Raw genomic sequence first — 26,416 nt, forward strand, 5'->3', positions numbered from 1 at the left:
TATTACGAGATACATACATTAGATAACTTTAGTACACTATTTTACTATGAATGAGAGCTAATAATCAACACATTGTTAAGAAGTAAATAATGCACTTCAGTACTGTATTGTTGTACTGCAGTTGGGGAGGGTTTTATCACATTTGCAAGAGGTGAGATTAGGCTCTTCGGCAGCTCTCTTATCTTAGGTCCAGCAATGCACATTTGCCAAAATCCTTTGTCAGCCTCATACATGTAAGACCAAAGTATTTGTTTCAGCACAGACAGAAAAAAAAAAGAAAGAAAGAATAGAAAACGCATACTCTTTGGTGAGAATCTGCAGCTGACAAATGTCAGCTCAGCCTTCAACAACCTGTCTTACTTAGTTTACCATTTAGAGAGAATGTTTGTCTCAAAGGTAATTGGTGTTCCTTTAAATTTTATGTTATCATTAGCTTGAATTTTAATTCAATCCTATGTTTCTAGTTTGTGGGGTCACCAGACAATAGGGCTTCCTTTGTCTCAGAAGAATACGTGTGTTGGAGTTGGTTCATCTGCATCTAATGGACTAAACCTAAGTATTTGTCAGAAAAGTGACCAGGGTTTTACAATGTTTGTGGCAAGACGTAGGCATAGTATTTTTCTTAGCTTGGCATAAAATATTTGTATGGCCTGAAGTCCATCCATCTATTTTCTATAACGCTTGTCCTCATTAGGGTTGCAACTTGCAAGTGAGATGGAGCCTATCCCAACTGACTTTGAAACAAGAGGCAGGGTACACCGTGGTAGGGGTAGGTGGATCGATCCAAATATCGATATTATCAATACTAAGCAAGTACTTGAATAGGATCGATACTATTGTCCTGGGATCGATACTTCGCTCGAAGCGCCTCTTCCCCCCACCCCCCCTCCCTCTCTCGCCCAGCACCTCCTGCTACTCTCTGAGTCGCTGCCTGAGTGAGTGACTCAGGCACACTTTTAGCCCCTCCCTGGCGTGTGAGTGAGAGAGCGGCCGGAACCTAAAGCAATATACATAAGACCCAAACAAGAAGCGGAGCACGGTGTGGACTTTTTTTTTTTTTTTACAAGAGAAAAGAACAGTGCCAAGTGTGATTTGTGTAATAAAGTGCTCCGCTACTGTGATAACACCACAAATTTACACAAACATATGAAAAAAGCTCACCCTACAGAGAGCAATGAGCTGCAAGTGAAATTGAGGGAGGAGGAGGGCGGGGGGATCCCCAAGACAGAACACCCCCGCAGACACAGAGACAACGTACTCTGGCAGAGGCTTTTCAGCCCCCCAAAAAAAAATCAACAATTGTTGTAGTAGTAGTAGAAGTATTTTATTTATTTATTTCATTTATTTATTTATAGTGTTAAAGGTTTTTACATTGCATTGTTTACTCTATTTGCACTTTCTGACTATTTTCAAAACATTTTGCAATGAGATGTATTTTAGTTGTCATGTTGACATTGTTGTTTGTATTTTTGTTACATCGCTGCTTTTTTTGGTTTGACTCTCTTGACTTTTGTTCTGAAACAGTTGTTGTAGTAGAAGTATTTTATTTTTGATACTGTTAAAGTTTGCATTGTAGTTATTTAATAAAAAATAAAACTAATTATATATATATATATATATATATATATATATATATATATATATATATATATATATATATATATATATATATATATAAACATAATGTAAAAACTCAAGATGGATCATAACAATTCCAAGCAAAAAGTATCGGTCTCGTATCGGTATCAGACGATACTACCCTATATTTACTTGGTATTGGATCGATACCAAAATCCCCGGTATCACCCACCCCTACACCGTGGACTGGAGGGACAATTTAGAGTAGCGGTCCCCATCAGTACAGGTTCGCGGGCCACTTTGGACCGGGTCGCAGCAGGCCGCACGGACGAAAAAAAGAAACTTACAGTCCTACCGCTTTATAGCCGAAAATAAATATCTTGAAAAGTGACCGGATTCTCTCCTTTACAACCATCTATGACTTACTCTTGACACGTCAAGTCAAATTTTTTTCAAGAATGTTCTATGCAGGCCCACTAGTTGAAATACGGCATTCTGATTAATATTGCTTTTGTGGAATACAAGTTAAGCAGCAAAATGCACCCACTTTTAGCCATCTCAGGGGGCGGCCATTTTGTCACTTCTGTCGACTGAAGGTGACATCGAAGTTCCTCAGGCCTCAGATAATGACTAATCGCGGCTCACCTGTTGTCTGAAGCTGAGCCATGATTGGTCGTTACTTGAGCCTAGAGCAACTGTGATGTCATTTTCAGTCGACAGAAGTGATAAAATGGCCACCCCCCGAACTAGCTAAAAATGGGTGGATTTCTCATATTCCACAAACGCAATATTAATCAGAATGCCTTATTTCAACTAGTGGGCCTGCATGGAATATATTCTGGAAAAAATGTCCTTGGGTTGACTTCCTCCAATCCTAAATTCACAAACTAGCAAAAGTTTCTTTCCAAAGGGGAAAAAGACCAGTGTGCATTCAACACAAGAGCGTATGCCCTAGAAGAAAGAGAAAGGTGAATTTCACAGACAATACCAAAAGACCTACTTGAAATATGGATTTACGGTGACAGGTGATTACCATGGACGAACGAAGCCCGCTCTGCACATATGCGCAGAGCACCTCTCCAATGAATCAATGAAGCCTTCAAAACTGATTCGGCAACAAATGTCCCTTAAGTGCGTCATACTTGGTGGCTAACCTCATTGCTAAGGCTAAAAAGTCACTCAATATTGGTGTAAAAAAAAAAAAAAAAAAAAAAAGGGAATTTGCATTTATTGTTGTAGCACTGCACACCTTCAAGCCATACCGCCAACCCAACAACAGAGCCCATTCCCAAACACCGAACCCCACTGACTTACTGAGTAGTTGCCGGTTCACGAAGGGTATAGACTTGTATTAACCAGTCCGCGGCAGAAAAAAGTTGGGGACCACTGATTTAGAGTCTTTTTTTTTTTTTTTTAGCGGGGGCAGATCAACGGAATGTAAGGACGGAAGCACTTTCAAAGGACGAAGATGGACGGGGTCCGAGGAGGATTATTTTTATGAATGAGTACGGTGGGACGAGGACGGAAGGGTACCCAGGTTGGGGACAGAGGACGGACCGGCAAAAAAGGGTGTCTTTGTGTATACTGTATGTACAGTATATGTGCCATCAGGAACTTCAAGGCCACTATCAGAAGCACAGGTCTACATTGACATCTTGAAATGGTAATAATTTATTTCCAACAGACATTTGTCTTCATTTCATAGTGTGTGCCTTGGTCGTGTGGCTTCCAGCCGTTTGTATGTTTTTTGTTTTTTTTTGTCCAATCAGATTTCAGCTTCAAATTGAACATGCATATATTTTCCCCAACGCCTTCAGAATCTCGAGTGCTGGCCTTGACCAGACACACGCCGTTGAAATCGCTGTATTTTCTTTTAGCCAATCAGAGTTTAGATTCACCGCTCAACACCTTCTAGAAGGCCCGGTAACGAGTGACTTTCAGTAAAGCGGGCAAGAACAGCCTCAGACTCTGACCCCAACAGCATTCCATATCAGCCAGAACACGGCAGGTGTCTTGAGGTACTTCCGGAAGCTGATGAAAGTGGCATGGGAAAAAGGAATAATACCAAAGGCTTGGCGAAGGGCAGGAGGGATCCTTGTTCCCAAAGCGAAGAATTCCTCAACCATCAATCAGTTTCGGCAGATCAGTCTTCTGAATGTGGAAGGAAAGATTTTCTTCAGTGTTGTGGCCCAGAGGCTCTCAGCGTTCTTGCAGAAGAACAACTTTGTTGACACCTCAGTGCAGAAGGCAGGGATAAGGCGTTTCTCAGAGTGTCTGGAGCACACAAATGTCATCTGGCAACAGATACAAACAGCCAAGAAGGAGAAGAAAGACATGCATGTGGTCTTCCTAGATCTTGCCAATGCCTTTGGCTCAGTGCCTCATGACATACTGTGGACAGCGTTTGAATTCTTCCAAGTCCCAGAGGGCATCACAAGGTTGGTGAAAGCCTACTTCCAGGACCTCCAGTTCTGTGTTAGAGCACAGGCTAATACAACTGCCTAGCAGCACCTCGAGGTAGGCATTATGGCTGGCTGCACCATCTACCCACTGGCATTTGTCATGGCAGTGGAGCTCATCATTCGGGCATCACAATGGGTGGTTGGGGGGGAACGATCAAAGAGCGTGCTGCGTCTTCCTCCATTCAGGGCGTACATGGATGACATGACAACAATAACGACAAGTGCATGTACCAAACGCCTGCTGGATAAACTCTGTAGAAACATAAAAATGAGCATGGATGGAGATAAAACCCAGCAAATCCCGCAGTATCTCCATTGTCAAAGGCCAACTTGGTTCCACGTCAACAACGAGCCACTACCAACAGTTCTGGAGACACCAATCAAAAGTCTTGGCCGCTGGTACAGCGCAGAACTCAAGGACTCGAAGCAGGTGGAGCAACTCAAGCAAGATACCATCAGTGGCCTCAAGCAGATCAACAATACTGCTCTCCCTGGAAAGCTGAAGCTGTGGTGCTTTCAGTTTGGACTGCTTCCCCGTCTCATGTAGCCATTGTCCATCTATGCGGTCACCCTATCCGATGCCAACTGCCTGGAGAGGCTTGTGAATGCGCAAGTGAGGAAGTGGCTCGGGCTGCCGAGAAGCATTAGCAGCGTGGGCTTGTATCTCAACAGAGCCCTCTCCCTACCAATCTCAAGCCTGGTGGAGGAGTACAAATGCACCAAAGCAAGGCTGGAAATGACTCTCACAGAATCCCGGGATCCATTCGTCAGAGGTGCTGCTCCAACAACAGGGAGGAAAATGGTAGACATCGACAGCAATCGAGTTGGCAAAGACCGCCCTCAGGCACCGGGATATAGTGGGGCATGTCCAACTGGGCAGAGATGGCCTTGGCTTGGAAGCAGCAACACCTACATGGCAAAAGGTTACTCCAACCAAACGGCGGCACATGGTGGTGGCGGAGGTGCGACATCAGGAAGAAGCAGCCAGGAGTGCCAAAGCAGTCTCTCAATTGCAGTAAGGCCACTGGATGAGGTGGGAGGGCGTGGAAAGTAGGAAAATCACATGGACCGAGATGTGCAGCATGGAGGCTAATATGCTAAGCAGCACAGGAAACAGCTGGCATAACAGGCCTGTTGCGAGCGTCACCAAAACTGCACAATATCTGAACAAAGTATTTTATTTGTGTGTGTTCGTTTAATTGTAGTTGTAAATTGTAAGATTATTGTGAACGATTCAAATAAAATTATATAGTCACCGTCGCCAAATATCGTGGACGTCCAAATATGGTCAAATTTTTTTTTTTTTAAATCACAAATCGATTCTAATGGTCCGTCCCTACTTTGTCTGTAATTTTTATGCAATCCTAGCCAATTTAAAGGGGTGAAAATAGCTTTAAATTGGGGTGGGGGGCGAAACACTTTTAGAGTATGTGTGAGTCGAACAGTTAACTTACACGGACACGCTCTGCATTAGCATCTCTGGTGAATATGATTTGAATTATTTAAAGTTTCTATATTGATGAATATTGACTATAAATATGGATATTGTGAACTGCTGTATTGGAGTTGTGTGGAGGTGATGTATTGGAAGATAAAGGTAACTGCGTTTTTTGCTTTTGATATTCATCCTCAAATACATGAAATTAATTTTTCCCTTCTTAAATACCAAACATTTGCCTCTTTCATAATTGGATATAAATCGGATATGTATGCGATGCATCTGCAGTCACGCTCATCCGTACACATTCGACCTCAATGTCATCGAAAGCCGAATATCTGCTTCACAGTAAAAGGAAGCAAGAAAAAATTATATATATATATATATATATATATATATATATATATATATATATATATACATAACGCATAATACACCACCAAATTAAAAGTGTTAGGGGTCAGGATAAAAATCTATCTAGTGGATTTATTCTGCGTTGAAAGACACTTTTCATTGTGCTAATCCCTATTAATCATATTTCTATTTTGTGAGAATTCCGTTTGCTACAGTATTTTACTTCAAACATAGAGAGAAGTTACTGCACAGATATACTGTATTTTGGCCTACTAATAGTACATATTGAAAATAATATCTTAATATCTTTAAAGGCATGTTCATGGCACAATTAATACATTTTACCTGTAACCTCTATGATCGGAATCTGTTGATTTGCGCCGATTATTGTCACACACACACACATCTGTGAATGTCTGCGAGAACCCAAACTTTAAGGATTTAAAGATAAAATATTTAATTAGACTTGTTTATTCCTTAACAGCTGCCTGCCGGATAATTATCCCTTTATAATAATCTTTTGACCTCCTGCTGTAGGAAACATTAGAATAATGTCTTATTTGTTTTTGTGTGAGAGGACATTTGAATCCTGCTACAGTCATCAACACTTTCACTTCTTCACTCATTTCACATACACACATTCTATATACAGTGGGTACGGAAAGTATTCAGACCCCTTGAAATGTTTCACTTTCTGTGTCATTGCAGCCATTTGCCAAAATCCAAAAAGTGCATTTTATTTCTAATTTGTAATTTATCTATTTAAAAAGGACATGCATATTTAATGAACATCTACATGTAAATATGCCAGAATTAGCCAACGGATACTTTCCAACTGCAGTCCCTGGCAGGTCAGAAGAAGCAACATTACAATAACATCAACAATAGAGGACACAAAGAAATCAGCACATAGAACTGACACACGAGCAAATACAAAACAAAACCAAAAAGTAAATAATAATAATTTCTCATTGATGTACATTGAGCACCCCATTTTGACAGAAAAAACAGAAATGTAGAACTTTTTGCAGATTTCTGAGAAAAGAAAAACTGAAATATCATATGGTCATAAGTATTCAGACCCTTTGCAGCGACCTTCATATTCAACTCACATGCTGGCCATTTCTTCTGAACCTCCTTGTGAAGGTTCTGTTCCTTTATTAGAGTCCAGCTGTGTATAATTAAACAGATTGGACTTGATTAGGAAAGGTCTATATATAGTCCATGTCAGAGAAAATGAGAATCATGAGGTCGCAGTGACAAACTTGTGACAAGGCACAGATCTGGCCAAGGTTACAAAATACTTTCTGCAGCACTCAAGGTTCCTCAGAGCACAGTGGCCTCCATATTCCTCAAATGGAAGAAGTTTGGGACGACCACAACTCTTTGACGACCTGGCTGGCTGTCCAGCCAGGCTGAGAAATTGAGGGAGAAGAGCCTTGGTGAGAGAGGTAAAGAAGAACCCAAAGAGAACTGTGGCTGAGCTCCCGAGATGCTGTAGGGAGATGGGAGAAAGTTCCATAAAGTCAACTATCACTGCAGACCTCCACCAGTCGGGGCTTTATGGCAGAGTGGCCCGACGGAAGCCACTCCTCAGTGCAAGACACATGAAAGCCCGCATTGAGTTTGCCAAAAAACGCATGAAGGACTCCCAGACTATGAGAAATAAGATTCTCTGGTCTGATGAGCCCAAGATTGAACTTTTTGGTGTTAATTCTAAGCGGTATGTGCGGAGAAAACTAGCCACTGCTCATCGCTTGCCCAATACAATCCCTACAGTGAAACATGGTGGTGGGAGCATCATATTGGGGGGGTGTTTTTCAGCTGCAGGGACAGGATGACTGGTTGCAATTGAAGGAAAAGATGAATGCGGCCAAGTACAGAGATATCCTGGGGGAAAACCTCTTCCGGAGTGCTCAGGACCTCAGACTGGGCCGAAGGTTCACCTTTCAACAGGACAATGACCCGAAGCACAGAGTTAAAATAACAAAGGAGTGGCTTCAGAACAACTCTGTGACCGTTTTTGACTGGCTCAGCCAGAGCCCTGACTTAAACCCGATTGAGCATCTCTGGAGGGACCTGAAAATGGCTGCCCACCAACGTTCACTATCAAACCTGACAGAACTGGAGAGGATCTGCAAGGAAGAATGGCAGAGGATCCCCAAATCCTGGTGTGAAAAACGTTTTGCATCATTCCCAAGAAGACTCAAGGCTGTACTAGCTCAAAAGGGGGCTTCTACTCAATAAAATGCGTCAGGGTCTGAATACATGGACCATATGATATTTCAATGTTTCCTTTTTAATAAAAATGCAAACATTTCTACATTTCTGTTGTTTCTGTCAAGATGGGGTGCTGAGTGTACATTAATGAGAAATAAAAATAACTTTTTTGATTTTGGCAATGACAGAAAGTGAAACATTTCAAGGGGTCTGAATACTTTCTGTACCCACTGTTGGGTGTCTTACTGTAGATCCACATTTATACTATATAAAAGTTAATGGAAAAAGGAAAAGTCGACAGAACTAATTAGCCGTACTAATTAAAAAATGCATTATACATTTTGGGGAAACACTTCCATGAACCCAATATAATACAGTTCCTTTGATTTCATCATATATAATAACCTAAAAGTGTGACATATACTGTTACTGTTTCACATATCTATCCTCTATAGTGAGAGGTGGGGTACACCACTGGTTGCCAGCCAATTTCATGGTACATACAGATGAACAAAACATACAAACTCCCATTAACACCCAATGCCAATTAGAGTCTTCAATCAACCCATTTTGTGGAACCCATGGAGGACATGCACTCCACACACCAGGGCCTGAGCAAGGATTCAAACCCAGGACTTCTCGGCTGAGGCAGACGTGCTAACCACTGTCCCACCGTGTTGCCTACTACTTTGTACTATTTCGACAAAATAAATGTTTTCCTCAACATTTCCATATTGCTGTAAACCATCAATGAGCATTTAGAAAAGCATGAATGAATTGTCATATCGCTGATATTTTAAATGGTGCCCAAAGGCAGCGCATCGCACACCCCTGTAAATTAGCTGCTTAAGGAAAATAGGGGACACCTCTTAGCATGATGCAGTGCTATTTTAATATCTCACACACAGTGTATTAACACTGAAAGATGGCATATTTTTATTTGATCTTATTAGATTGTGCTGGTGTACCTAATGTTAAACCTTTCCTTGAAGTTACATCAAAGGGTGCTGCAGAGGTGTTAGTAGAGCGATCAGACAGAAGCAATAAGTCTCTTTTCTTCAAAATAGACTGTATAATTACAAATACATATTCCAACAGGGCACATCATTCTGATTAATGATTTATTTGCAGCAGGGCAACTGTTGAAAAGTGAACTATGCCCCAACTGTGACGAACTGTCCTCTGGCTGACAGCATGGTGAGGTTACTTCCTTGAACTATCTCCAGTTGAAGACAGACAGACTTTGAGAGTTGTGGAGGCTAAATATTTCTATGGATGTGCTGGATCTTTCCCCCAGCGGCTGTTGGATATCTGCTGGCCCAGGTGGAGGTTGTTTGATTAAAAGTGGATGCATGGAGAAAACACATTGCTGGAGCTGCATGTACCCGCAGATGGGAGATGAATATGAAATGTAAAGAAGGCAAGCCAAAAAAATGTTTTAATGCATGTCACGCTTCTTCCCCGCTATTTAAGTTGCAGCCTTTTCACATTTGTTTCACTCTTCCCTGTTTTGGAAGAACATTTGCTAGCAAATAGAAAAGGGAGAATGCAGAGTATGACGGCTCACCTGGAGGACATTGAACATGATTACATGACACCGAAACACCTGATCAACATTTGCTATACCTCCCCCAAAACTGAATCTCTCGTTTTACAAGCTTTGAACATGATTACATGACACCGAAACACCTGATCAACATTTGCTATACCTCCCCCAAAACTAAAATCTCTCGTTTTACAAGCTTTGAGTCATTCGCCTTTAACCAAAGTTGTTTATTATTATTATTATTATTATTATTATTATTATTATTATTATTATTATTATTATTATTATATGTGAATTTATAATCCACTCCCTAGCAAGGCAAGCTTGCCTGTGGTCACAGTACTTTCCATTAGTTATTATTTGTGTTCATTCCATCATTAGAACTTAATCTCAAACTTGGTGAAAACAAAATCAGACAGGCCAAATTCGTCAATCATGCTTGGATTAATACTCACCGATCCTTGCTGTTTGAAACGAACTAATTTGAATTTCAACATCTTATTTTGCTGGTTGGGATCATTTGAGCTAAGTGGGATGGGTTGTTTCCCAGTTCTACTTGCAAGTAGTTGCTTATAGCAGCTCAACACAGTATGTGTGTAGTAAGCGGACTGGAACACTCGACATCTGGCTAACAAACTGGCGCATTCGCGGACATTAGTAAAAGTGAAGACACAGGGTGAGGTAGTTACCTGACACGGCAGTTTCAGGGACCCACTTGGATCCCGGATGCAGAGAGTGGAACACAGCGTGAACCTCCTGGCAGTTCGGCGCCTGCCCGCCGATCACGGAGAACAACCGGAGAAAGGCGCATAAAAGAAGGGCACTGGTGACTCTTAAACTAAACATGGTTGCCAAGCAAAACTTAACTGCGATTGCAAAAACGGCATATATCAAAGTCTGTAAAATGATATGGAAAGCATGGAAAGTTCGAAGATCCGCTGTTTCAGCGCGAGTTTGACGACTCCGCGATCGTGTGGGTCAGCATCCTTCGACGGGTCGTGCTCCAGCATCCACGCGAGCAAGTCCGACGCTGGCAAGTTGTGATCTCCTCCACCGAACACTGCTCGAGTCAACTAAAGGCATGTGCGCGCGCTCTCCAAGCGCATGCACGTGCACACACCTGCGTGCACATTGAGGTCCTCTGTGTTCGTATCCGTAGCAGTGATGTGAACTCATGCACGAGCACGAATAGTACGCGGCGCGCAAGCTATTGTGTTGATGAGAAAAATATTGGATGCAATTAGGGTCGCCGTGTCTTTTGTGCTGCAACAATCACAACAGAGACAAAGGTGGTCGGGAATGCATTTATTCAACTGGGAAACATTCTGTTACATGTTCTCACATCTCTCAGGTTCACTCTTATTTTAAAACGTTAGATGACACGCTTGTTTGTCTGGCTTTCATTTCGGCAAGATCACACTTGGATCTCGCCACCACTTAGGATCCATTAAGTGTCAATGTCGCCATCTAGCGTTCGACCTGTGTGCCAACCACACATTTAAAAAAAGAAAGTGCAGACAGAACCTCTCTATGCAAATATGATTGAGCAGTTGTTCCAGGGATAAATTAATTTCAATTGCGGGACGCATCGTAATCATGTTTTCATTTAACAGGCTGTGTAAAAATGAATGCATAATCACCTCATCAGTTTACCTGCAAACAATATCGTTTAATTATTTTTTGTATTTGTAACAACAAATGGATTTCAGAAGTCATGGAAAATAGTGGCAATCAAATTTAGTGTTCAAATTTTGTTAATGGGTTTGGTAGTGGGAAAGCTTGTAAAACGTTTCTGTTAAAAGTCAATCTTTCTTTTAAACAATTCTGTTTGATTTTCTGCCAAAATGAGACTTTATTGGGCCACAAACAATGTGACAGGCCAAATCTGGCTCCCCAGCCTCACATTTAACACAAGTGCTATACAGTAGTAATAAAGGTCTATAGACTTTTAATAATTTAAGATGAACCATTCACACATGTAGCTCTAATGGGCCACATAATGACATGGCCTGCAAAATTCAGACCTCACGCCTCGAATTTGACATTTTTTGCATGAGTCACTATGAATTCTACAGGTCCCTGTACTAGTATACTCTATCCACAGAAGTAGGACAGCTTTGGAATACAAGTAGGACAACTACACTAATTCCTGGTAAGGCAAAACGACTAGTGAGCATTTTGGTGCTACTAGTTGGGCCTAGTGCAAATCTGTTTACTAAAAAGGTTTAATACTAGTAATCCATAAGGTGCACTAGCAGTGGGATGAATGTTACGTGTAAGACAGTCATTCTATCAGTGCACTAAATTGTGTTACTAGTGAGGACAAAGAGCATACTAGTATACATGGACCTTAAGATAGACAAAGGATAAATGCTCCAACAGCTTTTCACAGCTCAGAGGATATTACCCATCTTTATCCACCCGTTCAATTTCAACAGTTACGTCAATCTAGAGTCTTCAATAAACCTCACTTGCATGTTTTGGCATGTGGGAAGAAGCCAGAGTATTCTGCGAAAAAACATTCCAGCAGAGCGTGAACATACTCCACACAGGAAGGTTGGAGCCTGTATTTGAACCATGAACACGCCACCATACTGCAATATACTGCAACGCATCTCTTCCGATAAACATTGCTGCAGCCTTATAAACACCTAGATGACCTAACCATGTGGTGCATTACAGATGGATACTGTGCAATTCCATTTATTTAGTAAGGTGTCGGAATTGCGAGATCATCCACCTGAAAACCACAAGGCAAAAGCAGCAGAGTTAAAGTCTCCCATAAAGTTGAGTGCAACAGAGAGAATCGAATAGTTCAGCCTTGCCATTGTGGACGGTATGTATAACTTTCAGTATCTAGGGACCTCTTCAGTGAGCTTTGTGTGACAAACAAAGAGCTTTGCATGGATTTGCACAGCACAAAGTGACAGAAGCTGGAAGCAAACCAACAAAACTCGCTGTCAGCCCATACGTCCAAACAATTACTGTATGACGATGCATGGTGGAAGGCCAAGTGACTGACAACCCCTGAAGTGCACAAACTGCAGTAGCTTAAGTGTACACTACCTGCACTGTGAGCACTTTGGAACAGCCAAGTCAATGCCAGAAGATATTCACAGCAATATTACAAATGAACAGATTTAATTTGTCTCTCATCCACAGTGGAATCTCTAAATTCAACTCAAAAACCCCTCGAGGTCATAAAATAGCTGACCAAAATCATTGGATAGGGTCGGAGCGCACATTTCGAAGTTCAAATTGATGTCACGCATGTCATGTGACAACATGCGTCACTAAACCTTAGTTAGTAGGCATCAAAAGGATTCAACTGTGCGTGATTTGCTTTTTCTTTGTAAAACAGAGTCAGCATCCCAATTTTCGCCTATTTGTGAATTCAATACTGGTTTGTATTTATACATACACATTCTATTCATACTTTCTCAATGGTTAACATTTTACAGTTGTGTAACAAAAAAGTGAATCGAATCCTAGCTACGATGAGACCCATGTTTTTTTTTTAACATCTTTGTGATTAAATTATCACTACTATGATTGTTATCAATATTAACTATTAAAACGAAATTGCTCAATTAAAGGTTTTATGATGATAGATCAACGGAGTTACATTTTCACATCCTGTGTGGAAAATGGCAACCAGTGTCCTGGAATGGCTTGTGGAGGCGCCACTGTATCTGTATATGTAATATAGTCTAATTATATCAGGACCATTGATTGTTCGCATTAAGATCTTTAAGTATGTATTGCTAAGTAAGTATTTGTTTGCCAAAAAGAACCACATGAACACTTTCTTTCAAGCATTAAATAGCACGCTATTTATGATTTTGTAGTCTGACAGATGTTAATGGTTTAAATAGTCACTTCCTCCTACATGTTGCTTGCAGAGAAGGCTTCCGAAAGTGTGCATGAAAAAGCTCTCCAGCCAGAAGGAGCAACTAGGGCAGTAGATAAGTATTTCACTATACTACACTAGATGCACCTTAGCTGGAGGGCCTTGGGGTCAAGCAGGTCGTCGTATCCGAGAAGAGATTGGTGTGCTCTATTGCAGGCAAGAGAATGTCCAGTCAATCTGAAATGGGAATAAAAACAGAGGATTGCATCGCGTAAAGAAGACACTAGAAATTCATCTATGGATCACAGTTGAACAAAAGACATCAAGCCAGATGATTAGACGCGTATCTCAGCACCATCACCATTTTGGTCGATGTTCAAACAATATTCATTTGTTGCGACCACGTGCATCCGTGATCACTGTGAAATGTCCCAACTATTCACCTTACAGCCTTGTCTGTGGACTGGGGTCACAACCTTTGTCCTGGTCGTTCTGGCGGGAGGGGCCATTTGATACAATGCATGAGCAGATTGTTGTTCACTGAGGCGTGAGATGCTCAGGAACTAATATCTTCTAGGAAATGAAGTTTTGTTTTACTTACAGTTTTATTATAGAGATTTGTATAATCATTTGAGATGATTGATTTTTTCTTCACAATACTTGTATTAATTTATTTGACTGATTTATAATGCTGTTGGTTTGTGTGTCCATTTAGGTAGTGTTGTCTTGTGAAGAATAAACAATTTAACCTCTGCTGAACTGTGTGCCTTGCCATCCTTGATGTCTGCTCTGGATAAAAGCTCACATACTAATATCATCTGAGCAATATCGTATGACGGTTATATTTATTTTATGTCAGATTGAAATACAACATTTTTCATACACTGCACATATCGGATGCATTCATTATAATTGATCAATGCTGTGTCACTCACGATAAGATTACACTTCCCACTCTGTGCTAATCATACAATACAAATATTACTGGAGCGTATTAAACTACTATATATTTATTACTTGCCATAAATCAGTTTTTCTTTCTTGTTTAGATTAGATGTACATTTATTTGAAGTACTCCTAAACGTTGCTCTGTGTTTTTGTACTATGTTATTAGAGTGTTTGTGTGAATTTTGCTGCTGTGCTCTCTACCTCTTGCTCTTCAATTCAACATTGCATTTAAAATGCTTTACTTTGAGAGAGATGCAAACAAAAATTCAATTTACCTGTAGGAAAATGCCCACAATCCGTTCATCAGGTGGATATATTCACACCAAATAGTACAGAAAACAATGTTTGCTTTTTATATGCATGTATTCTATAGGTTGAGTCTCATAGTAATATCTTCACAACTACAATTGGGGGCAGTTGTATAAATTAAACTGCCTGCTGCAGCGTGCATACAAATTTTTAAAAATTACCATAAAGGTACTTAATTACTCAAAATAATGAACGAAGACATTTTTGTTTTTGTTGAATGCCTAATTCCCGATCCCACAAATCAGTGGAGCTCTAAAGCTCTATAAGTGCACTTGATTTCATTTACTGAATGAATACTTTGAACGCAGGATGTTAGTGTTCAGTTGTCTAAAACAGAAGTACATTGCATCCGGAAAGTACTCACAGTGTTTCACTTTTTCCACATTTTGTTATATGACAGCCTCATCCCAAAATTGTCTTTCTCTGGGTCTGAAAGTCTTTCAGGTGTCTTTTGGCAAACTCCAGATGGGCTGCCATGCGCCTCTGACAAAGGCCTGGTTGGTGAGTGCTGCAGAAATGGTTGTCTTTCTGGAAGGTTCTCCCCTCTTCACAGAGGACAACTGGAGTTCTGACAGAGTGACCACTGGGTTCTTGGTCATCTCCCTGACTGATGCCGTTCTGCCCCCATTGCTCAGTTTAGATGGGCAGACAAATCCAAGAAGAATCCTGCTGGTTCGGCTCTTCCATTTATGGATGGTGGAGGCCACTGTGTTCAATGGAACATTCAGAGCAGCACACATTTTTCTGTACCCTTCTGCAGATTTGTGCCTCGAAATACAACCCTGTGTCAGAGGTCTACGGACAGTTCCTTTCACTAAATGTTTGGTTTCTGCTCTGACATGCACTGTCACCTTTGGGTAACTGAATTTACCATAGGTGGACGCCAACTGTAGGAACATCTCAAGAATGATCATGATCATGAACATGGTCAGCCTGAGCTCCATTTGCAGCTTTGTGGCATAGGTTTTGAATGTACATGTGAATGCTGACTTTTTGATTGTTAATACGATTGCAAAAATTCAACTAACTCTTTTTTTACGTTGCCATTCTGTGTAGACCTTTGAGGGGAAAACAATATTTTTTTTATTCTATTTTGGAATGTGGCGTCACTGTTGAATGTGACTGTTTTCGTTTTATTTTTAACATATCAATAATTGTAAAATACCTTGTCCAAAACGGCAGCTACAAGTTAGTTGAGAGACGGGTAAATAAGTTCGGACTCTGAGATCATGTGTTCTGCTTTTTACAAAGTGGCGCCAACTGCACCTCGTGATCAGCACGTCGACGCTCAATTAAAAAATAAGTCCCAGTGACATCCGAGTTCATTCGATACTCAGACAGTAATAGAACCAACACACACGTCATCTCAAACAAGATAACGTACTGTAATTGCTTTTGTTCCACAACTGGCATTCTGAACCACCAAGATTTCAACATATGCTTCACATAAAGAAAGTCGTAATATAAGTACATTATTTGTTTTCGGTACACGAATGCAATCGTATAACTTTAACGGCCAAGAGGTAGTACGCTATCCACAGAATGAGTGGCTTCAATGAATGGGACACGCGTGAGAATGAAAGAGCAGCCTACCTTGGGTTGGTTGCACCGAGGGTGGAAAAGAAGGAAGGCAAGCCTGGTCCGTCGAGCTGCTAGCTGCACTCCACTCAGCCTTGGCCGCAGATGTTGCGTCCTGCACGGCCCTTTTTGGCACAAACAAAACGTTTTGTCATGCATGAAATCGTGAGAGCATCTTATAGTAGTTTTTCCTGTTTGTGGGGGTGGGGTGGACGCGTCGGCGACGAAATCTTCGAGGGTGTAAATCCCCACCAAAAGACCACTTAAAACCAAGCAAAATCAACGGGGGAAAAAAATCTGTGGCAATATGGAGCGCCAGAGCGAATTAGTTTTATTCCGCCAATGTGGCTGCATTGATCTGTGTGCCGGTTAAAGCAGTAGCCAGCCCAGGAGAGACTTGTGACCTCTAACCCTTGTAAACCCTGCCCCCACATACCCTTCTGCTCCGTCTGCAGGAGCCCGCCTCATTTGAGTACAAATATCACCCCCCCACCCCCAGAAAGAGTTCATCACTACTATTTCCAAGTTGTCCCTCCACAAGCCGTTAGGGGCTCGGCACAACCTCCCTCCCTTCCCTCCTCCCATTATTGTGGGAACCAGCGTTGCCTAACTTGCCTTCTTCCCGGGTCGAACTTTGACCTACATTCCCATCCTGCATGTTCCCTGCTTGAGCACTTGTGCAATGTGGAAACGACGTAGCTCGCGGGAACGCCAGACGCCCGTATTTGCATTATTCAATGACTGTAGCATTAGTAACAATGATTCCAGTCGAATCCACGTGTTGAATTAACCTGCAGATAGACCGAGCTGTCGCACGAACGAGTGGGGTTCAATAATCATGGACTATTTTGCTCATGGAATCACTCAAATAAAGCTTAGCCTATAAGTATTCTCGGTAGATATTTCACTTATAGTAAGTATTCATAAAACAAATGTGCTCAGAGATAAGAGACAGCAGTCTTTGTGTTGGTTCCCTCTGAGCAAAATGGAACGTGTCCCAATGTTTAGAACGGGCGGCCACTCACCCAGGAGGAGAAGGTTGTGTCCAACTTAATGCTGGGTAAACATAGTTAATTGATGCAAACGCTCAATGATTGTATAGAACTAAATTTATTAGACTGTAAATCTTGATACACAATTAGCACTTGAGCTAGCTACATTGTCTGAGAAATACACTGAGAAATAGAGGATATACAGCTGGATAGTTTCCATGTCTTTCTAACATATTTTATCAGGTTGTGCACTTTGTGCGGGTGTGTGTTAGTGAGTGCTGATGTACTGGTGGATATCTGTCTTGGGTTTGTTGGGAGGGAGGGTGTGAACGGATCTTCTTTTTATGTTTTGCTTTGGATGTTTTACAGCACTTTGAGTTGCATTTTTATGTATGAAAAGTGCTATATAAATAAAATGTGATTGATTGATTGCTCATGAGTAAGCCTTGGGTATTAATCTGTGTTTTCAAAAGAATACAAACTGGCAGACAGTGAAGTAGTAGTTAGCAGTTTGCCTCACAGTTCTGACGTTCGGGCCTGTGTGTGGAGTTTGCATGTTCTTCCCATGCTTTCTTCCTCACATACTCCAAAACCTTAAACGTTAGGTTGGCTCAAGAATCGAAATAGTACTTGAATGAATAGGTGTCTGTGGCAGGAGGAAAATGTTTACCAAATTATGACAAGCGGCTTCGGCTCGACGGCAGCAACATGATGGAGTGTATTGGGCATGCAAGATGATGTGTCTAAGCACAGTATTATGTTGCATGCACGGGTTCAACGTTTGCACAGTTCAGGGCAGAAATCCAACAAAATTTGAATACAATTGGTTTTCACCAAGACTATACAGTTCTGCAACGCATAAAAGACTACCCTGCAATTTGAAAGCATAATTCCTATATATTGCATCGAATCTGGAGTCCAAATGTTGACGGTTCTGTAGGTTTGCACCACCTGGTACTGAACAACATTCAAGTCAGTTAGGCATGTATCATGTTAAAAATTAACCCAGAGCAACACCGTTTCTTATTTGAGAACGTGTGACCCAAGCCTTCTGCAATTTTATGAATTTGAAACAAACTGGAGATCACATGCAGTTAAATTGCCACAAAGTTTATTTAATGAATGCTTTCACAATTTTCTTTATAAATGTATGTACAGAGAACTCCACCCAAGGTAAGTCTGCTCATGATTAAATAGGGGAGAGGGCATCAAACACTACCTAAATAAGGAAATATACAGTCAAACCCCTAATTAGAAGACTATACAGTATATTATCGTCTTGCTCTATAGTCTAACAATCAAGGACTTCGTCATTATCTTTGCCAGTGATTTACTGTCTCTAGTCGTAATTGGAGGTAGGATTCAACAAACATGAAATGCTTTTTAGCACAATATAAACAAGGTGCCAAATACTATGAGGAGTTCCCTCTAGGTAAGTGGCCGTATAACACAGGGAGATACCTGTACTACACAAACAGACTTAGAAACTCTTGTGTATATTGTATTATTTAAAATGGACATTGAAGCAGAATATATCCCATTTGGGTGTGTTTGGGCTTATAGTTATTGATTACAATTCATGTACACTAAACAAATTAGTATAACAGAACAGTACATGCCCCCCTATTACAAAGGCTTTGGTTTAAAAATGTAGAATTATTGAAATGAACATGACCACTACACTCCATTTAACATCTTTAAGTAAGGCATCAATCACTATAAGGTCCCACACTGTAATTCATTATGAAGTAACATCCATGTGGCACCACCCATTGAAATAGTTTTTTAATGTTTTCCGCAAAGAAAACCCCTCTTCAAGTTTGACCGTGTAAAGATAATGCAATCATAAAAACCACTGAAATTGAAATGTCAAGGAAAAAAGGAATTCTAAATCTTTGAGGTATATTCTATAGTTAGGACTGTGCGCACAGAAAGCTTATCCTGAAATTTAACATTGTCATCCCAATGGCAGAAGTCAGGCAGATACACCAAATTAAATGATGACTGCAAGGAAATCAAAATATTCCCCACTCATTATGGTAACATAGTCCCTCTTGATTAAGCGATGCTTCAAAAGTGCCTCACAGTGGAACAAATGCATTACTGCAAATCATGTTTAAAAAAAAAAAACTATCAAAAAGACATTTGACCCTGTGAACATTGTGTTGTAGAATTAGCCAAATAATCCAAGTTAAATATTTCAAACAAAACATAACTTTATATTAAATTTACGGTAGTCTGTTTTTTTTTAATCAAGCAAAACGTATAAAGCAAGACAAGCCATTTGGAAAATTAAATCTTAACGTTATTAGAAAACAGATTTTGGTATGGCTATGTGTGTCTGTATAAATACTTGTGGTACACCCTTGCAACAGCATCGGATTAATACCATCTTAACTTTCCCCATTTGCCTGCAATCAGTCATGCCTGAGAGGTCATTTTGTTCATCGTTTATAAGAGGACATAAGGACTAGCGTATTCGGGCCACGCGTAGGCGATATATTGGTAATCTACAAGAGAAAATGTAACAAGATTTAAGTTGGAATGTTGAAAACATTTCAAGACTCAAGATGTAATTTCAATGAGTTCCTGTCAAAATTCCCTCCAACCAAAACGCATCAGTCTGAGACCAGAAGATGGAGGCCTGCCATATCATTTCAAAGTCGTATTACGGTAAGTATTTGTGAGAACATTTCCTGTTGACTGAACAAACCCAACAAAAAAGTTACATTAAAATGCACAGAATGGCAATAGCATTGATGTGGTACAACATTGTCTCTTATTAAAACTTGTACTGGAGTGTACCGTGACACTCTATTTGTTGAATTATGACTTCATTCAAATTGTGCTATGACTTGAAAACTCTATTCTTAGAATTCTATGGCTTGATTCTAACAGCAATAGTTTTGGTGTGGCCCTAACACGACTGTGTACATGACAATGGGAGGTTGGAACAGGTTCCTCCCAGTGAGATCAATTGGCACATGGTGTTGATGGTGCGGGCATGGCTGCTACCCCGCAGCATTATCTGATGCCTCGTTTCTATTTCAGACATGCCAGCCCCGCTGAGCGCTGGCTAAAACCACCTCACAATCAATTCCTTCCTCTACTGTTTTGATTTTCTCTTGCTGTGCTTTCAAACGCATTGGTAATGTCGTCGCTGACCTCTGTGAGCGCAGAACGCACACAACGGCCTAACAACGACATATTAGGCACCCGTAATGACAAATGTGCTGACTTTGTTATTAATATAATCCACATCAAAGCTGTGTTTTGACATTGTTAAATACTCGAATGAAAGAGAAAAGGAACAATAAGGCAATGAATCAGATCTGTCACGAGAGGGGTTGTGGATGAGATCATATCGGAAAATGAGCGTCCCCCTCAGTTTTTCAGTCAACACAGATGAGCTCTTGTCATTATCTTACTGCCGGAGCTCATGCTGCCAATGTTGTCTTTGTACATAAGGTCTGTGCTGGCACAAATGTGGAAGAGTAACAGTTTAAGGTCCGACAATACAAGAATGGACATTTCAACACATTAAAGAGCGCTACGGTTTATATAAGAGTTCTTGGCCCACTCAGGTTGCTGTACGGAAATCCCATCCAAACTAAAAAGCAGACGGAAGTCATCTTTACGTTGCTCCTATATTTTGTAATGAACGCTAAACCTTACAGAAGAGTGCCTTTCGACACTGGCCGCCACTACTGCATCTAGCACTTTCGGAGCACTCCATTCTGCGGCCTCAAGCTTCGTCAGGGGCTGTGGGCTTCTTAAGGTCCCGGATCTGCTTGACCAGATAGTTTTTCTCATCGCAAAACTGCTCATCCTCTGACCGATCTGTCTGGAAGTGGCTCAGGAACTCCACCAGCTTGGTCTGGTTCTTCAGCAGGATGTCCAGCACTGGCTGAGTCTTGTTGGGGTTTGCAACAAATACCTGCGAGATCCAACGAGGAATGTTTCATATTATTAAGCAGACAATAGATAAATCCATGCCAGTGTCTATTTCAGAATGTTTACTCCTGTACTCCTATACAGTCATCTCATTTGATCACAAATTGCTTGCCTTTTTTCAGCAAATACACATCACTTACCATTGCATCACAGGAAAATACCACCCACAGAATAGCTCATAAAAGTTCAAAGAACGCATTACACTGACATTGGAACAATCGAAAACGGACCACACAAACCTTGAAAACATGAAATGCTTCAAACTGGATGTTGCGACTGTTATCTCTTAGCATGTTCATCATCAGCTTCAAGTTCTCTGCTCGGCTGATGTACTTTGTCATCACTGTGAAGTTGTGTCTATCCAGCAAAAGTTCCCCCAGGAGCTGAAAATGCATTTCCGATCTTAATTGTCGACGGCAAATATTGTCACGACTTTGATTCATGTGAAAGCTGTGTCGGCGGTACCTTTAAAGACTGTCGCTTGGTGACATAATTGTCAGAGTGCAGGAGCTTCTCATATTCTGTAAATACCTTAAAGACAGTTTTCAAAGGAATATTAGATCAAGTCACTACATTGTTTCGATTAAGGACGTTTGAGCATTTACCCGGTCGTAATTGGTCTCCAAGAAATCAGCACACATAATCTTATGCCTTGTGAGGAGATCCTGCCAGAGGAAAATCAAGTTGTTAGAAGTGCAATACAATGCTGAACAGATAAAGAAAAAAAAGTTGTCTTAGCATACCTTGAATGACGCAAACGCATCCGATGCTATGTCAAAGGTAGAGAGCTCCACGTATCGAAAGAAACAATAGAACTCTTCAGAGAAGAGTATCGCCCTAGCTAATGGCTCATGGCGAAGACACTCTCGCAGCATCATTCCACAGTTCAGAGCCACTTCTGCACTCTCATATCTGTACAGGTGGACATCATAAACGTCAGGTTTGCTCATTTACATCAGCACAATTCCATACATGCAGCAGCCTTACTTATTCTTCAAATGAAAGTAATAGTGTGGAATTTACAGTGTAATCGCCAAGGATGGATGTCCCTGGAGTTGTACAGTTACGCTCTAAATTCTCATAAAAACCTCCAAAAACCAACCGCATACCTGTCCAACTTCAGCAACTCTTGCAAGACTTTAGCATAGTGAGAATCTAGTGTTTTGCACGTTCTTTAGTATATTTGGGATGCCACCATAGAAGCGCACCAATGAGGAAGAGTGATGACCAAATAAAATAAAATGGCGCTTGCTGTAATATAGCTGTAGTGCACACTCAAATACCCTACATGTAAACAAAGCAATATGTCTCCAGCAAAATTAGTTGCAACAGAAATATCAACAAGAATGGAAAGCGCATTTCCAAAGTTGTGTTAAGTCTTAACATGAAGAGTCATTTCCAAGCACATGCAGTAGTCCTCCTTTTGTTTTGATAAATGTATCCTGGATGAAGAGTATAGAAGATGGATGGATGGATACACAGCATTCCATTTCATTTTGCAAATGCGTGACAGTCTGAGTCAAAAAGCGCAAGACAAAGCCAAGTGTGTTTTCTTCAGATTTCCCCTTTGGTAAAAGGTAAACAACAAAAGAAAATGACAATGACTTTATTGAAGAAAACATTTCAGAGAAAAAGTAGTGCTTTTGTGTTTTTCTCGTCTTGTGGGATTGAGTGCATTTCTCCAGACACATGACAGCTTTTAACCCTTTTTTCCCCAGATATGTTTCCTAGCAACAACTTTCCATGCATCAACTTCAACAGAAAAAAATAGAAATAAATATTTGTTTTCTTTACAGATTAAGTGCTTCCTCTTGAAAAGAATGACCATATTGGAAAAACAAGTACAGTATGTAAAAACATCACTTGATTAAAAAAAAATTATACAATACAACACAACATAATTAAACGAGCTGTCAAACAGCTTGGCTCAGTGGGTCAATGTGTGTTCAGAACAGTAACGGCACACCCACTACAGCTCTCGTGTGCGCTTTTCTGATGTGGAGTTGTACAGGTAAGGCGAGATGACTTCGGCAAAATATTTGCTTCTTGGAAGCATACACAACAGGGCAAAAGTTCCCAACATGTTGAAAATCGCTGCTTTTGCAACATGTCAATGGGTACCATGTCCTCCCAATGTTTAACACGATTCACTCTGATTGCCTTCCACCAGACTCCATTCTTGTCATATGGATATTATGAAAATGCTGCTGCTCATATTTTCTTTTTCTAAATGGGGATTAAAGTCAATAGCCGCTTGTTTGAAAAATAGCTGCGGACGAGTCAGAAAAGTCGCTATCCTGGCAATACTGACAGTGTAAACTAGCTCGTCTCTGTTCACAGGCATGCAAAAAGTGCACAACAGCAATCTTTGAATTACGGAAGCCGCTTGGAAAGAAAAAAAAAAAGATCTTAAAAATAATTTTCCTGAGCAATAAACTCGAGTTAATCAAGAAAATCAATGAAACACCCAAAACTAGTTGAGGGTGTTTTAATGTCACTCAAATGTTTCTGTAGTTAATAAAAGGTTTTATGTTGACAGTACTTCGACTCAAGAATAGATTGTTTCTATTTGGGTCTATGTTTGATATTTGTTTTTTACTGCAAGAGGAAAGGGGTTTCTAAATACAAACAAATCAGAGAGCAACCAGCACTATGGAATGCTTTGTTAAAAATAAATTCTAACTGAAAATTGAAGCATGCAACGTGACCATGGAAGCAAATAAACACTTTCCGGGAGGGAGGCGTTATTCCAAGACTGTTTTATTATACTGTATTATTTGATTTGGGTCATACAAATGAGCCTGTCTGTCAGACAGCAGCCTCGTCTGACTAACTCAGCATAAACATTTACATTAAACATGTACATCTGCTGTCTTACAAACAGCATGGTCCCATTCTAGACAGGGATATAACTAGCTTTTGATAATCGTTCTTTTCATTTACATGTCTAACGCATGGGTAAATGCAACAAGTTCAAGCTCGCTCCCTGGGAGTTGTTGGAACAAATTCTGGGTATCTTTACAATTTGTAAGGCATGTCAAGGGAAAGTCATTGTGTCAGAAAAATTATGACTGTCTAAAATACTCTATTACTAAAATATGACTGTCTAAAATACTCTATTACTCTTGTTTCTGATGTGAAGGGGGACTTACCCTTTTAACAGCATGAAGAGGATCTGTTGGTGTGTTGAGATGTATTCTACCGTCGGAGTGCGTGTGCCAATCTGCCGTCTCACAATATTACTGAACAAATGAACCACATCCTTCTTCCCCTGTGTAAAAAATAAATACTTGGCGGTTAAATGGCTCGATCGCGACTCGTGATATGTAAAAGCAATTTGCTTTGAGCACTGACGAGGACTTATTGTTCAGAGAATAATACTTTTTGTGGATACAGCAAAGAAATTGGGTGCATGTTTCCTACCTCAAAGTCAATCCTTTGCAAATTTGCAATGAGTGAAATCAGAAGGTTGGTGTTGTAAAGCTCCTGTGCAAGCTGAGCCACTGCCTCGGTCTGAGGCTCCTTGTCACCCGTACCGCAAAGTACCTCCTTCAGGGAGGCTAGATTTTTTGAAGCTTCCTCTGCCACCTGAGAAGTGCACAGTTGAGATTAAGAGACATTCATTTCCAGGTTATAACAAGTTTTTTTCTTCTTTCCAACAGTCGGTCACCTTTTCACACTTTTTACTTTCCCCTGCGTCCAGCTTTTCCATGTATGCCACGTTTTCTTTCAAACTCCTCACTATTTCTGCTGGGCTCTTCTGAGACTTTCCGAAGGGAAAAGGCATGACTGAATGAGATGGTCCAAGCCCTGTCAGAAAAGAAATACAACTGTGATGTGCATCAGGAAATGGTTACAAAACGCACACCTGAGGAAACAAGGCCACAGCGACAGTTAGCTTATTCTAGTGGCAAGTCGACACTGGGTAACAAACTCTTGAAGACCAGATCAACACACCTAGCAAGCGACGGCCTAAACTTCCTCGAGTAACTTTTCATTAAAGTTAAAGAGTTGTCGTGTGTGTCGTTTCAAATGTCAGAGCTACAGCAATGTTCATCGCCAAAGTTTAGCTAGCTTGTGACCTAGTGGCAAGAAACGAGCAATCTCCAATACTGCGCGGACAGTGAACACGACGAACAAGACACCAAACACTGATTAAAAGCTTCTCAAGTGTCAAAACTCACCGACCAAATGCGAGGAGAAGTTTTAAAGTTGGAGGAGGATCGGTGGCTGAAGCTTAGCTAGGCTAGCAAGTTGTTCCTACTTTCCTTTTTTTCCACTGTTAGGGTGCGTTAAAAATGTAACCTTATCTCTGGTCAGTAGCTTTCTATGCCCGACTCGTAACAAAATGTGCCTACAATCTTCTCTGTCGAACGAGCATCGTAGCGGGGCTATTGGATGTAAACGTCGCTACTCTTAACCGGCTGTCACCTAACTACTAGATGCCTAGTTTCAAGCAGATGGCTGGCCTGACTGGCAACTTCATTTCCCTGAATGTGAAGTGAGCAGCTGAAACCCTCGTCGTCCTCTCTCACTCACTCCCCTCTTCTCTTCCGGGGACACTGGGTGGGCATGTTTTGCCCCGTACAATGACTGACAGCGATTTTAGCCAATCGAGTTAGGAATACGGCACACTTCGGGAACCGCCCCCTCTTTATGAATGTTTGTTTTCACGGTTTGTTTGGGCGGATCAATTCATCACGACAATGTAACAAGAATGTGTTAGAACTGTGATCAAGTATATCTCAATCAAATCACTAAATCACTTTGCCTGGTTAAAGCGTAAGTAACAGCTGTAGTGTTATATAAAGGCATGTGATATTTTGAATGATCTGACACTGGGCCACTCTTGCCAATACCGATACTTTTCAATAATTAAAGACATATTTATGTCTTTTCACAGTCTAGCCATTCAATCCCAGGAATTTATTTATATGCGCCTATACCTATTAGCCCAATTGTCATGTCTATATTTTTTCTTTCTTTCACAAAGCACAAAATGATCACCAGAAAACAAATTATTTTTTCCAGGTACAAGGCCTACAGTGCGAAGGTGATACACAAAAATTAAATACTAATTCTCCCATCATTGCACTTCTTTCCTGGATTTTTAAATGTTATTTAAATCAAGTTGTTCAAGAAGAAATATAAAACAAGAAAGCAATTCTTTTGCAAGTACAATGTGCG

The 26,416-nt window shown here is 40.8% G+C and overlaps 2 protein-coding genes across 5 annotated transcripts in view; both read right to left on the reverse strand.

The window, feature by feature from the left end:
* Positions 1 to 10,749, reverse strand: part of gpc3 (glypican 3) — a 147,450-nt gene extending 136,701 nt beyond the window's left edge. For 3 of the 4 annotated variants that reach the window (XM_086024484.1, XM_086024485.1, XM_086024486.1), the window contains exon 1: positions 10,288 to 10,749. In XM_086024484.1, coding sequence (XP_085880610.1) covers positions 10,288 to 10,444 — 157 coding nt within the window. In that variant the 5' untranslated portion in view covers positions 10,445 to 10,749. The remainder of the gene's footprint in view (positions 1 to 10,287) is intronic. The other variant, XM_086024487.1, reaches the window with a different exon arrangement.
* A 7,620-nt stretch (positions 10,750 to 18,369) lies between these two features.
* Positions 18,370 to 25,815, reverse strand: cab39l1 (calcium binding protein 39, like 1). Its single transcript, XM_086023858.1, has 9 exons — positions 25,414 to 25,815; positions 24,900 to 25,039; positions 24,653 to 24,817; positions 24,382 to 24,500; positions 21,973 to 22,141; positions 21,835 to 21,894; positions 21,695 to 21,760; positions 21,469 to 21,612; positions 18,370 to 21,212 (listed from the first exon to the last, which is right to left on the reverse strand). Exons 2-9 carry the CDS (start codon positions 25,014 to 25,016, stop codon positions 21,021 to 21,023), a joined length of 1,032 nt encoding a protein of 343 aa, XP_085879984.1. The 5' UTR covers positions 25,017 to 25,039; positions 25,414 to 25,815; the 3' UTR covers positions 18,370 to 21,020.
* Between the last annotated feature and the right edge of the window lie 601 nt (positions 25,816 to 26,416).

The sequence above is a fragment of the Filicampus tigris genome, chromosome 2 (assembly GCF_054856515.1).
Source record: "Filicampus tigris isolate MCC_2025a chromosome 2, RoL_Ftig_1.0, whole genome shotgun sequence".
Taxonomy (NCBI): Eukaryota; Metazoa; Chordata; class Actinopteri; order Syngnathiformes; family Syngnathidae; genus Filicampus; species Filicampus tigris.